Consider the following 13,047-nt stretch of genomic DNA (forward strand, 5'->3'; position numbering starts at 1 on the left):
AGTGCATAATAGATCATTGCAATTATACCAAGTACTAACATAGCATGCACACTATCACCATCATACTATGAAAGGAGGAATAGATCGCATCAATACTATCATAGTAATAATTAACTCCATAATCTACAAGAGATTACAATCATAGCCTACGCCAAGTACTACATGATGCACACACTGTCACCATTACATCATGAAGGAGGAATAGAGTACTTTAATAACATCACTAGAGTAACACATAGATGAATAGTGATACAAAACTCATATGAATCTCAATCATGTAAGGCAGCTCATGAGATCATTGTATTGAAGTACATAGGAGAGAGATTAACCATATAGCTACCGGTACAACCCTTAGCCTCGATGGAGAACTACTCCCTCCTCATGGGAGACAGCAGCGTTGATGAAGATGGCGGTGGTGTCGATGGAGATGCCTTCCGGGGGCACTTCCCCGTCCCGGCGGCGTGCCGGAACAGAGACTCCTGTCCCCCGAATCTTGGCTTCGCGATGGCGGCGGCTCTAGAAGGTTTCTCGTACCGTGGCTTTTCCGTATCGAAGATTTAGGTCAGGGAGGCTTTTATAGGCGAAGAGGCGGAGTCGGAAGGGTTACGGGGGCGCCACACAATAGGGGGGCGCGCCCCCCTGGGCCGCGCCGCCCTACTGTCTGGTGGCCCTGTGGCTCTCCTCTGGCCCCCCTCCGGTGTTCTGGAAGCTTCGTGGAATTATAAGATGCTGGGCGTTGATTTCGTCCAATTCCGAGAATATTTCCTTACTAGGATTTCTGAAACCAAAAACAGCAGAAAACAGGAACTGGCACTTCGACATCTTGTTAATAGGTTAGTTCCGGAAAACGCATCAAAACGATATAAAGTATGAACAAAACATGTAGGTATTGTCATAAAACTAGCATGGAACATAAGAAATTATAGATACGTTTGAGACGTATCAGCCTGCTTGACGCAGAGGCTGCCTCCTGCCTTCTATTTAATGCAGTTGTCTGTTTTTCTAGCTCTCTACTGACACGAGCGAGTCTATATTGATAAGCTTGCAATTCTTCTGCTGTAGCAGTTGTAGTCATTGGTTCTGTACCGTTCATGGCTCTTGCGGCCCTATCTCATGCTTCTTGCGGGAGTTGAACCCTCAGACGTGGTGTAGGCCCGACGTATTTAGTGCCTAAACCTCGCCTAAGATCAGCGGGATCAACATATGGGTTTCCCACATTGTCGAAAGCCTCTGACGTCTCCGGCTCTGCTCGGTTTGTTTCTTCGATTGCATAGATCTGATGATATTTTGATTTTTGATTTTTGTCAGGATTGGTGACACCATCATAGAGACTGGTGAAGACCTTTCCAAGAGCAACAGATCTGTCGATGAAGTTGAAGCTGTCGACGCTGTCTGAGTCGCTGCTTATATCAGAGTCCGCAGACGACTCGAAAGACATGCCGCTGAAGATCTTGGCGAGCTTTTCGCTTGCCATGGAGTTGATGATACGTGGCGACGAAATCTCCTCCTCGCCTGATGAAAAATCAGAATCGACCGCTGATGGTCCCGACGAAATCGGAACTTCGATACGATACGACCCTTCTTTCTTGACGCAGAATCGAAATTTTCCGACCGTCATCTCCATGGGCTCCTCCAGATACTCATATGCATCTAAACGGGAGGGCGGGTGAGAAATAAAATCGACTAGACCAGTTTCGATCTGTTTACCTCTGTCCATGGTGTTGCTTGCTACCGACGAAGTCGACGATCTTGAACGTGCCATCGAGATCAGTTCTTTGTCGCCTCTAGATCCCACAGACGGCGCCAATTGACAAGGTATTAACTTGTCAATGCCTACAGATTGTAGACTAGGGTTTCGTTGGATGTAGAGGGCAAGTAGATCTCGAAGGTTTCAGCCGAAAAGTACTCGACGAATATGAAACTAGGGTTGTGTTGACAGTTAATTCGATCCATTCTTTGTTCCTCGACTCCCCCTTATATAGGAGGTGGAGCCGAGGGTTTCGTAATACACAAGTTTACAGAGTCCGGGAGGGTTTCTGACCCATCCCGCAAGATTACAAGTAATGCTTCCTATTACAACTCTAGCTTTCCTTAATAGCATCTTGGGCTTCCGAATCTTCTTGCTCTTCGGGTTATGGGCCTTCAGTAAACCCCGGGTACCATTTTCGGCAGGCCCATTGGGGATGCCTATGTCACTTGTGTTATCCATACATCATTCCCTATTGCTTCTCGATATAATGAAAGCCCCTGATTCAACTTTTGATCACTATACAAATTATCCTCGTCGGTTGCATTCTCTTTTCTTGTTTCATATTCAGAAGTCTTTGTGATTACTATTAAAGTTCGTCTAGCAAGATGAAGTGACATCCCGAGAGACCAGAGCATATCTCTCCAAATCTTGTTTGGACCGAGAACTGTTGGACGCCATTTGAGTCATGTGAGTGGAGATGCTCTTATTTCCTCCATTTTTTTTTTTGCTTCCACGCATTCTAGGTTTAGTCAAAGTCAAACTTTACAAAATTTAACAAAAATAAATAAAAATGTCAATATCTATAATACCAAACACATATATAATAGTATTAAAATATAATTCATTACTATTTCAGTACAACATTTTTTATATACTTCATTAATATTTCAATACAATAGATTTTATTTAGTTCATTAATATTTCAATACAACAGATTTTATATAGTTCATTAATATTTCACTGCAACAGATTTTATATTGTAATAAATGTTCATATTTTTTCATTAATATTTGGTCGAAATCTACAGTCTGGATGTCGAAGTAATTGTGAAGGCAGACTGTCACCGTCCTCCAAAGATATTCGAAATCCTCCAAAGATATGGTATTCATTCACGCACGGAGCCGTTACGATTTTGTCTCGTCGCGAGGATCCCAGCTAGGGTTTACGACCTGCCGCTCCCCGACGGCGCCCAATGCTCGTCTGGCGGCGGGGCGTGGTGGCCGGGCCCGTCAGGGAGAGGCATCAGGCGCTTCTCCTCCGCCCCCGCCGCCGCGGGTCAGCAGTACCTCCCCATCCCTCTGATCCATGGTGGTGCTATTGTATTTCATCGGATCCTCTGTTTCACGTTCTATGGATTCTGACCATTTCGTGTTGTTTTGTCGGATGGTTCGCTCCCAGGCTGCAGCCATGGGTGGAACGCTAGGATGACCGTGGAGGAGATCGACGCCTCGGAGGTATGCGCTCAACTGTGATGTCTTACTGCTCTGTCTATGATCACAGCCACTGGCTGAATAATGAATATCGCAGTCAGTATGGAACGATTCTGCAAGGAAACGTACTACCTCTGTCTATAAATACACGTCTGAGATCTGTCTAAATTTAGATGTATCTAGACACTATTTAGTGTCCATATACATCTAGATTTATACAAACCTCAGACATCTATTTATAGACGGAGGACATGATTGTTAGCAACTTCACAATAGGCGATGGAGGACATCGTTGGTTAAGACTTAACCTCTTGTTACCAAACGGGGGTTTGTTTGCTGGATTCTAATCACGGGGGATTTAAGTTTGGGAACCGGGTGTTTTTCTAGTTCAGTTCAGAATTCAGAGTTCTGATACTTGAAAATTGAAATAGGTAAACAGTTGTTTTCTTTTGAAACTAATCCTTGCAACTTCCCTTGTCAACAAGTTCTAGTCCGGTACTTTTCTATACAACGTGTATTTTAGTGTATATATATACTACTCACGACTTTGGGATCCATCTCTTTCTTATGATGCATGTGCAGTGGTTGAAATCAATAGCCCCTATTATAGACCAGATCAGGAAGGGAATCCACAACTAAGCTGTGTACGGGATTAAATCCAAATAGTTGTGTCTAGATTTGGGCAGGACTCGAGTACACAACATATGACAGATGATCGATACTTGGCTTTTTAATATGTGCAAAGTCCATGCCACTCAGTACTGCTGGACAAAAATAAGCATATGCAGGGTTTGGACCAACAATCAATAGTATCAGATATACGCATCCACATGATAACCAATTTGACTAGTTGGGTTTCATGTTTCTTGTCAAAGGAGGAACTGTAGTAATGACGGCACCTAGTTATTCTGTACAAACACTACAAATCCACAACATGCTATAGAAATTCTAGATCGTAGACCATGTTATGCTAACTTCATTCCATTGTGATCATAATATAGAACATTTGACGAGACTTCCCATTTACCATGTGCATATAAGTACTATAACATTTGATCCAGTGTGAGTGTTTCGTTGAAGCACGCTATTCCTATCATGTACTCCTTTTGATATTGTAGTAATCTGGTTTAATCTTCATGATTTATGTCTATCTGCAATATCCACTATTTGTGGATGTTTAATTTGAACTCATCTTGTCTCCACCCCATGTTTGCATCCAAGATAATATGATAATATATGCAGGGGCGGAGCTAGAGAAGTGCATACCAGGGTGCCAAGCTCTAGAATAGGGTGAAAGATCGTAAGAAAAACTTTTCTTAACTTGTTCCATTTTTCGTTGGACTTGGCTTGGGATTTTATTATCAATATTGGAAGCACACTTTGCTTATTTGTTGGTCTATATGCATTTCTAATTGTTTTTCTCTTGTTCATTTATGTTGTGTGTGTCAAGAAATTTCATAGCAGGTACATGATTGTTTGGTTGACCATGATCCGTCCTGTTGGATAGTTGGCCTTGGCCACATTCCTCCCTATTCACATGTCCATGCTAGCTCTCTCAGTTAAGATGAGTTAAGATGTCAGAGATCTTAATAGTTATTTAAGGTGCTACCATGCTCTTTCTCGGAGTATGCCATTCTCTTAAGTTTATAGTGTCACTCAGCTTCTAATGCATTGACCCCTCATTAGATACAATGACCGCGACAAAAACTAAAAAGAAATGTACCCTGTTATGCATGGAGAGAGAAACGATGCAAAATATTCTCACCCCAATGAATCAGTCTCGCGAGAAAAGGGGAACAAAGTACTATATAATAGGAGGAGATGGAGTGTACAAAATAAGACATAGACGTGTATATAAATAGAAGGCTCGCAACAAAATCTTCTCCCGAGATATGAATTTATTCGATGCTATTAAATGCAAAAGAGAAAGTATTCCCTAAATGAATAAACGGTCTACCGCTAAGTGATATGCTAATTTATACATGTAGCAAATGACAAGTAATAATACAATATGGAAAATTCTATCCATAGTGCTAATATAGTACTAAAACAATAATTATCCATCAAAATATCACGTATACAAATACCGAACTAAAACCGGACTAATCCACTGAAATATATGATAAATTTGATTATTAATTTTCTGCTATGTTTTCGATATTCCATTAGGGAACTTTCATTTTTGTTAACATATTGATGTTGTCGAACCGAAAGAGCAACATACAGAAATATATTTGCATTACCTTGTGCAATCATATACATGTTTAAGTAAACTTTTAGATATGAGGAGTGTTAGAATGCAAATATGAAAGGGATATGGTGGTGGTTTCCTTTTCCTCAAAATCCGATTTTCTCATTTTTACAAACCCATTTTACTGAAGCGAAAAAATGATATATTGTCCCTCCACCCATCCCAAATTCCCCAATTAGATTCCAGAACTCTGGCTAGGGCCACGCCTAATGATCCAGCGGCGGTAGGGCATGGTGTTCGGGGCCGCTAGAGAGAGGCACCAGGCGCTTCTCCTCGGAACCGGCCTCCACCACAGATCAGCACAGTACAAGTACACTAACGAAAAGCATGTAGTGAAGGGCCTCATTATCATGCGGTGAAGGGTACAATACTGGGAAGACTATGAGTAGGAGTGTGGTGTATCACGGAATCAGAGCAAGGGTGGCTTCCATTCAAAGCAAAATGATCATGGATTCAGTTCAGTCATCATCTGATGTTTGACCTTTCGCATAGCGATCATGGATTCCCACCAGCAAATGATCTCACTTGTTACAGTTTTTTGGATCATTGGGTATTAAAAAATAGGGATTGATGCCTTGTGAATGTTTATGTATACAAACGAATTGTATTGCCTAAATTCAAAGAAACCATAACTTTATGTTTAATGTTTAAAAGTAGCGTACTATAAAATTATATTTTTAACTCTATAACAGAAGATATCTAACATAGGTAAAGTACCATGCTCTTTCTTATTTCGATCTTAATAATTATTTTTAAGGTGGTACCATGCTCTTTCTAATTTGGATCCATTTCAAATTAATTCATAGAGTTCATTCGAATATGAAATACCATGTGGTAATTAATGTATCACTTAGTTCACCTACTGTCCGAGTTAAGTATTATAGTTTTAAGTTGTTAGAATTTATGGCTAACACATAGTATATGAACATAAACTATTAAAAAAAGTGCATACATTGCATATTCGCATTCTAACACTCTTAGTGTCTAAATTTTACTTAATAACACTTATGATTGTACAACGTGTTGCAAATATAATTTTGTATGTTGCTCATTCGGTTCGACAAATAGATATGTTAACAACGAGAACGAAAGTACCCTAACCGACTATCCAAAACATAACACGAATTCAAAGATCACATTTATCATATAATTTGGTGAAATAGTTCGGTTTTAGTATGGTTTATGTATATTTGATGGATAATTATTGTTTTGGTGCTATTTAGCAATATGGACACAATCGTTCGTTCTGTATTATTACTTGTCATTTGTTACATGTATAATTATCATATCACTTGTAGTATGACTATTTATGTAGACAAGATTTTCTTTTGCATTAAATGACATTGAGGAAATCCATATCTCTAAAGATTTTGTCCCGGGTTATCTATTTATACACATTCCCATGTCTTATTCTGTATACTCCATCCCCTCTTGCTATATAGTCCCTTTTCCCCCTTTTCTCGCGAAAACGTATTCATTGAGGTGAGAACATTTTGCATCATTTCTCTCTTTGTGCCTAACGTGGATAACTTTGGTTACATTTCATTTTAATTTTTGCTGTGGTCAGGGCCGGCACATTATAAGTGGAGGGGCAATATAAACTGGAGACAATGAAATACTTCGAGAAAGAGCATGGTAGCACCTTAAAAATAACCCTTTTCTACTGCAATGCCATGTTAAAAATAATCTCATTGGGTGCCGTGTGGTTTCACTCTTCTATCTTTGTTTCTTGCCATATTACGAGATGATGCCATCAAGACATGACTTTTCGATGTTTTCTTATCTTGATTTACTACCTTTTCTACCGCAATGCCATTGCATACATGGATACGTCTTCATCTGATTGGGTCGGGTGTTAAATGCCTTCGAGTATTTTGTACTGTCCTTATTCATGTTCACACTCCTGCGTCTTTTAGTTTATTTGTATGTGTACACAAAATTACACATTGTGTTTGCATTGCATCCGGTACTATATATTCACCCCTTTGGACTCTTCAAAATACAACTCAACCCACACATGTGCCCTCCCCAATCCTTTCGGTGACAACAACTCTATGATTGATTTCCTCAAAATTCATAATCGTGATCTTCATGAGCTATGCGGGATTGAAGCCGGTTGCTCTATCCATGCCTCAAGGTGAGGATGCTCTGTCGAAATGTATCTATATAGGTCTATTTGTGGATGCTTTGATGGGGTTTAGCTAGGCTATACTGGATTGATAATTCACATCTTGATGAAATTAATATATTAGTTCGATGTTGTGATTTCTAGTATTGACAACTTCCCTTTTATCATGCAATGTGGTTTTTCGCCCTTGTTTTGTTAAGATTTTAAAAAAAATATAGATATTGCATATAAATTCACAATTGAAGAATTAACATAAATAAATAGATATGCAACTACATTTTTTCACTTACTTTGTGCAATGTAAGAAGGTATATCTCCTTTAAGGTTGATAGGAGACTTGCAGTACCTTTTTATCCTTCTGCAATTAGTAAATTTGTATGTGTACACACGATTATGTGGTGTGGTCGCATTGCATCATGTACTATATATCCGCCCCTTTGGACTCTTCAATATTCAACCTAACCCACTCTTGTGCATTCATCCATCCTTTGGCGCTTCGTTGATTTCCTTGAAAGACGTAATCATAAGCTTCATGAGCTACGAGGTATTGGATCTGGCTGCTTTATCCATGTCTCAACGTGAAGATGCTATAAAAATGGATCTATATAGATCCATTCATGGATGCTTTGAATGGGGTTTTAGCTAGTTTGTATTGGATTGATCATTCCAGATTGATGAAAATGGATATACTTGTTTCATTTTTTTAATTGACAGCTTCCCTTTTATCATGCATGGTAGTTTTGCATCCTTGTTTTGTTAAGAAATTTTTTTTTAAAAATCATGGATAAAATTGTAATTGCTACAATTACCATAAATAGTTGTGCAACTACAAATTTTACACTTGCTTTGTGCAATGTAAGAATGTATATCTCCTCCAAGGTTGATAGGAGAGTCGAATTACCTTTTGGACCTTCTCAAATTGGAGCCTTCTAAAATTAGTATTCTTGTATGTGTACACACGATTATGCGTTGTGTTCGCATTGCATCTTGTACTATATATTCGTCCCGTTGGACTCTTCAAAAAACAACCTAACCCACACTTGTGCACACCTCCATCGTTTCCATTCTTCAAGTATGCGACGATAGCTCTATTGTTGATTTATTTGAAAGACATAATCGCGAGCTTCATGGGCTACGAGGGATTGGAGCCAGTTGCTTTATCCATGTCTCAAGGTGAGGATGCTCTATCAAAATGTGTCTGTATAGGTCTATTGGTGGATGCTTTGACGGGGTTTTAGCTAGGCTGTATTGGATTGATAATGGCTGATTTGATGAAACGAATATGTTAGTCTGATTTAGTTGCTTTTGATGTTGACAACTCCCCTTCCATCGCAAGACTGTAGTTTTTCGTTCTTGTTTTGTTAAGAAAAAGAATTTATTTTGAATGTTGCGGATAAAATCACAGTTGGTAGAATTACCATAAAAATCCCTCTCTTTCCTGTGTCACCAATGTGGCGACGGGGAGGGAACCCTGGGCGCCGCCCAACAGAGCCCTCTCTCCCCCCTTCACAGCGTCGCCGGATGGTGCCGCCAGGCGTAGCCCGGGAACTGGCAGCAGGACCCCTTCTCCCTCTCGCATGGAGGCTTCGGCACGGGGCGGGATGGCCGGTGAGAGTGACGTGCTGGGTGAGAGGCGCGACTATCTCGGTGTGAGGTTGGAGCCAGCTCAGGACGGGTGATGATGGCGTGGCACACGGCTGATCTACTTGCGGAGCGGCGGTAGTTGGGTGGCGGCGGCAGCGGCAGCCCTGGTGCTGCAGCGTGCCATCAGCGACTTTACGGGCCCGATCTGGGCCCTGGCCATGCCCAATCTAGGCTTGGTGCTCCTGCTGTGTCCGGTCAGCAACTGTCTCCAGCGGTGGAGGGCACACTCCTACGACTGGCTGCTGCGTGGCCGTGACCGGCGGCTGATCCGTCGCTGATCTACCTCATTCGAGTCGGCAGCCCCATAGTGTGCTGCTGTCGCTCACGGACGCCGGGGCGGCGGCCCCGGAAGGTGGATCGCGCAGGCACCTTTACGGTTAGCGGCGCGGTGGTGATGGCCTTGCTCCTTAGTCATTTGAATGCGAGGAGCAGGCGGTCTGTGATCCTGGTGTTGACGGAACTTCTGCAATGGCAGCTCCTAGATCGCAATTTGGAGGCCGGGCTCAGTGGGCGGTCCAAAATATCGGGCGTGTGTGAAGGTTTGTTCGGGCGAAAGCTTAGTGTTTCGACGCCTACGGCGGCGATGCATGTGGGTGTCGTAACCCTCTTGAGGGCACCATTGTGGGTACCTTTTCCACGTTATCGATCCGGGTGAAAACCCTTGACCGTCGCGGTCTCAACGATAGTGGCGCTGTGCGTCGTTACCTTCTTGGGGGCGTCGTCGTGGACCTCCGATTCCCCTCTATCTCGTTCCGGTGTCTTTGGTGACAAGTTTTGGTCCCCTTGCACTTTTTTGTTTATCTTTGATCTACTTGTTTCTGGCTTTATTTATAAAGCGGGGCGAAAGCCTATCTCGAGGAGGATCTCTAACGTTCATATTAGACTCACATTACCCTTCCGCCCTTCTCAAATTGGTACTTTTAGATTTATATGACAATCTATTGTTTTGTTTTATCTGGTACTTTCTCAATCAAGTACACCATCTGTCCCATAATGTAAGATGTTATCACAATATACATATTATGGGACAGAGGGAGTATTAGTTAAGGTTTGTAGTGATAGTACTGACTAGTGAAGTGGTCGGCAAGGTCAACTGTGCCTGGTGATAACCAACTAACTGGTCGGTGAGGCCTATGGTGGTGATTGCTGTTCCAGGCAGTGGTTGGGAAGGGCTATGGTGGCCGAAACTAGTTGACGCATGTTTGCAGTGACCAGTATAGCTAATATGTGGCACAATGCATCATAGCAATAGCTAGTAAGGGTAGGTTATGTGTGACAAATGGATGAAAACAGCGATAGAGGAGAGGTGAGGAGCATAACTGCTATAGTGCATGTGTTTCACTGGCAGAGTTAGTGGTTGTGTTGTGCAAGAAGCAAGCGGACTTGGTCATGCTGATGGTCAGTAATGGCAGTGTAAATTGACAGGAGAACCATGGCCATTGGCTGTTTATTACAAACTCTTGGGGGCAAGAAGAAGAAAGAGGAGAGATAGTTTGTCACTTTCACTTAATATCGTGTAAAGTGCAAACCCAGTGGAACGTTTTCAGTCTTGTGAATTACTATGGCCTTTCTAACAATAGAGTTTATTTACCAGTTCTTTTTAATCTTGGAGAAGATTCACTTGCTACCACAAATTTTACAACATACTAGCCTGATGGCCGAAATATTCCTTCGACCATGTCCTCAAATAAAAGCTGTGCACACCAAACTGTACACCGTCTTCATTTTAGATTATTTTCACAATCTAGTACAATGAGGTAATCATCAGAATTCACCCCAAAAAATGCTCTGGTTCTTGAGGTGGTGTCTGTTGGACACTTTTTTTCCAGTTCAATGCATCGTTTTGGTTTTTGAAACACCCTAAATTTTGTTTTGTGTTATAGCTGTAATTATGAACAGGAAAAGTATATTCTGGTCAAATATTTGTTGCATGATTGTGTAGTATACACCTTGGGGCTTGAGCCAAACTGTGCATACTTATAGTGCGTGCTGACATCTGATAGAACACCTAATATATAAGCCCTTATTATTATTTGACATGCCAATCAACTCTCTGAGATTTGTCTGATATGTAAAATTAAGCATTACAGGTCAATGAAACATGGGCTCAAGGATATTGAATAGTTACTGGATATATGTTCTTTGCAGTAATATATTGTATTGACATTTATCGAAATGTGTCACTTCAAGTAATGGAAAATTGAAAGTATAAAAAAAACTGAAAGCAATCTCATTATGACAACTTTGTTCGTACCATTGGTTTTTTTTTTCAAGGATGATCCTTTTCCAGAAAAGTAGTAAAATATATCCTGCAAATTTATCGTAGATCATGCATAGATGTGGCGGAGTAAGGTACATACCTGGGTGCGTACACAAGATAATACTACTGATGTTCAAAATGAATGTGTTTTTATGTCTTTTGTGGAGAACATAAGTATAGGTCGGGTTAAAGGGATTGGACACAGCTTCTAATTTTATAAGATCTAGGATTTTTTTTTTCTTGTTATACTTGTTCAATCAATGGTTTCCAGCTATCTGTGCTGAACTTTTAGTCTTGTTTCACTTGACTAATCGATTGCTCACTTTTTTTTACTGTAAGGACCCCTGATGGATTTATGGATCTTGAAAATGTAATTAATAATGCATGGTTTGTGGCATTTGGTTCCAGGTAGCGGACCACAATCTTCTGAAGGCTCGAAGTCGGGTCTTGGTGAGGCAGGCTCGAACTCTGGTCTTGGTGAGGCACATCCTTGTGAGGGCTCGAACTCCGGTCTTGGCGAGGTAAGTTCTTCCCAGTTTACAGTTGGAAATGCATTTCTGAATCTCGGTAACACTGCTGATGCTTCATAATTAAAACAATTATGTTAACACAGACAAGCCCTGACTTCAGTGGTGCCAGTTTCTCGTTGGATGACAACGAGATCAACGCCTACAACGGCATCCTGAACCTCCAAGCGCCTGACGTCACCACCGTCATGGCTATTGTGCACGGCGAAGGGTACTGGACCGATGTTGCGTGGTACTTCCAGGACTCTGACTTCGTGACTCTCCTCAACTTCATGAACAGCCTCGGGCCGGAGACCGTCGAGGACGAGGACTTTCTTGACTTTGCCAACGTCGTGAGCTTCGCGAACAGCCTCGGGAAGGAGTCCGATGAAGAAGACGACATGGTCAGGGTGTTGCTGAATGTGGATGATGTTTCGGAAGAATTGTGAGCAGGCAGGGGGGAGATAGAGCGTAGGGCGTGTCCTGGCATCATCTGGAAGACTAAGTATACTTGAATATGAAGTTGTGTGGCGCTGGGTTATTTTTTATGTTATACCAAAACTATAAATTGTATTCAGATTGGTTGGTGTGTTGTATGGCTGATGTCTCCGTGCCGTGGGGCGGAGAGGTGATGTATCATGTATGTTTGTTTCTTGTTTTGATGGATGGCAGTATTTTATTTGCAGTAATTGTTTATGTTTGATTTTCTGCAATTTCAAGCTTTTGCACATTCTCATATTACTTCGTTTTCTGCATTCTCTATGCTTAAAATTATTTTGTTGGAAGGAAACTTGGCAGTGCGCTGGAAGAACTGTCACCGCAATAGATCGGAAGTGAATCCAATAAATTGCTCAAATTTTAGTTTGAGTTCGTTTCCAATGCACAATGCAATAATATAACCTGAAGTTTATAGGAACTTCACATACAACACTATGAGACCTGGCTCCTTTTGGACCATGGAAATCGAACTATAAGTTGTGCGAAAATGTCCGAGCAACTAGGCTGTCCGGGCATGAATCTCCAGGTTTGAAGCTTTTGCGGGAGATCATTAGGAACAGGTCATGTTGTGTGATGCCTA

General features: G+C 41.5%; 1 protein-coding gene across 6 annotated transcripts; it reads left to right on the forward strand.

Moving 5' to 3' along the window:
• The first annotated feature begins 2,885 nt into the window (after positions 1-2,885).
• Positions 2,886-12,658, forward strand: LOC127298558 (uncharacterized). Of its 6 annotated transcripts, none has more exons than XR_011744738.1 (5): positions 2,886-3,058; positions 3,149-3,204; positions 4,423-4,480; positions 11,872-11,984; positions 12,077-12,658. XR_011744738.1 is itself a non-coding variant. In XM_051328410.2 (3 exons), exons 1-3 carry the CDS (start codon positions 7,042-7,044, stop codon positions 12,416-12,418), a joined length of 480 nt encoding a protein of 159 aa, XP_051184370.1. In that variant the 5' UTR covers positions 4,488-7,041; the 3' UTR covers positions 12,419-12,658. The 6 variants fall into 6 exon arrangements, 2 of the variants coding, with proteins under 2 accessions (XP_051184370.1, XP_051184369.1); XR_011744740.1 differs by having other exon boundaries at positions 2,886-3,025; XR_011744739.1 differs by lacking the exon at positions 4,423-4,480.
• Positions 12,659-13,047: the final 389 nt, after the last annotated feature.

Source organism: Lolium perenne, chromosome 5 (assembly GCF_019359855.2).
Source record: "Lolium perenne isolate Kyuss_39 chromosome 5, Kyuss_2.0, whole genome shotgun sequence".
NCBI classification, from domain to species: domain Eukaryota; kingdom Viridiplantae; phylum Streptophyta; class Magnoliopsida; order Poales; family Poaceae; genus Lolium; species Lolium perenne.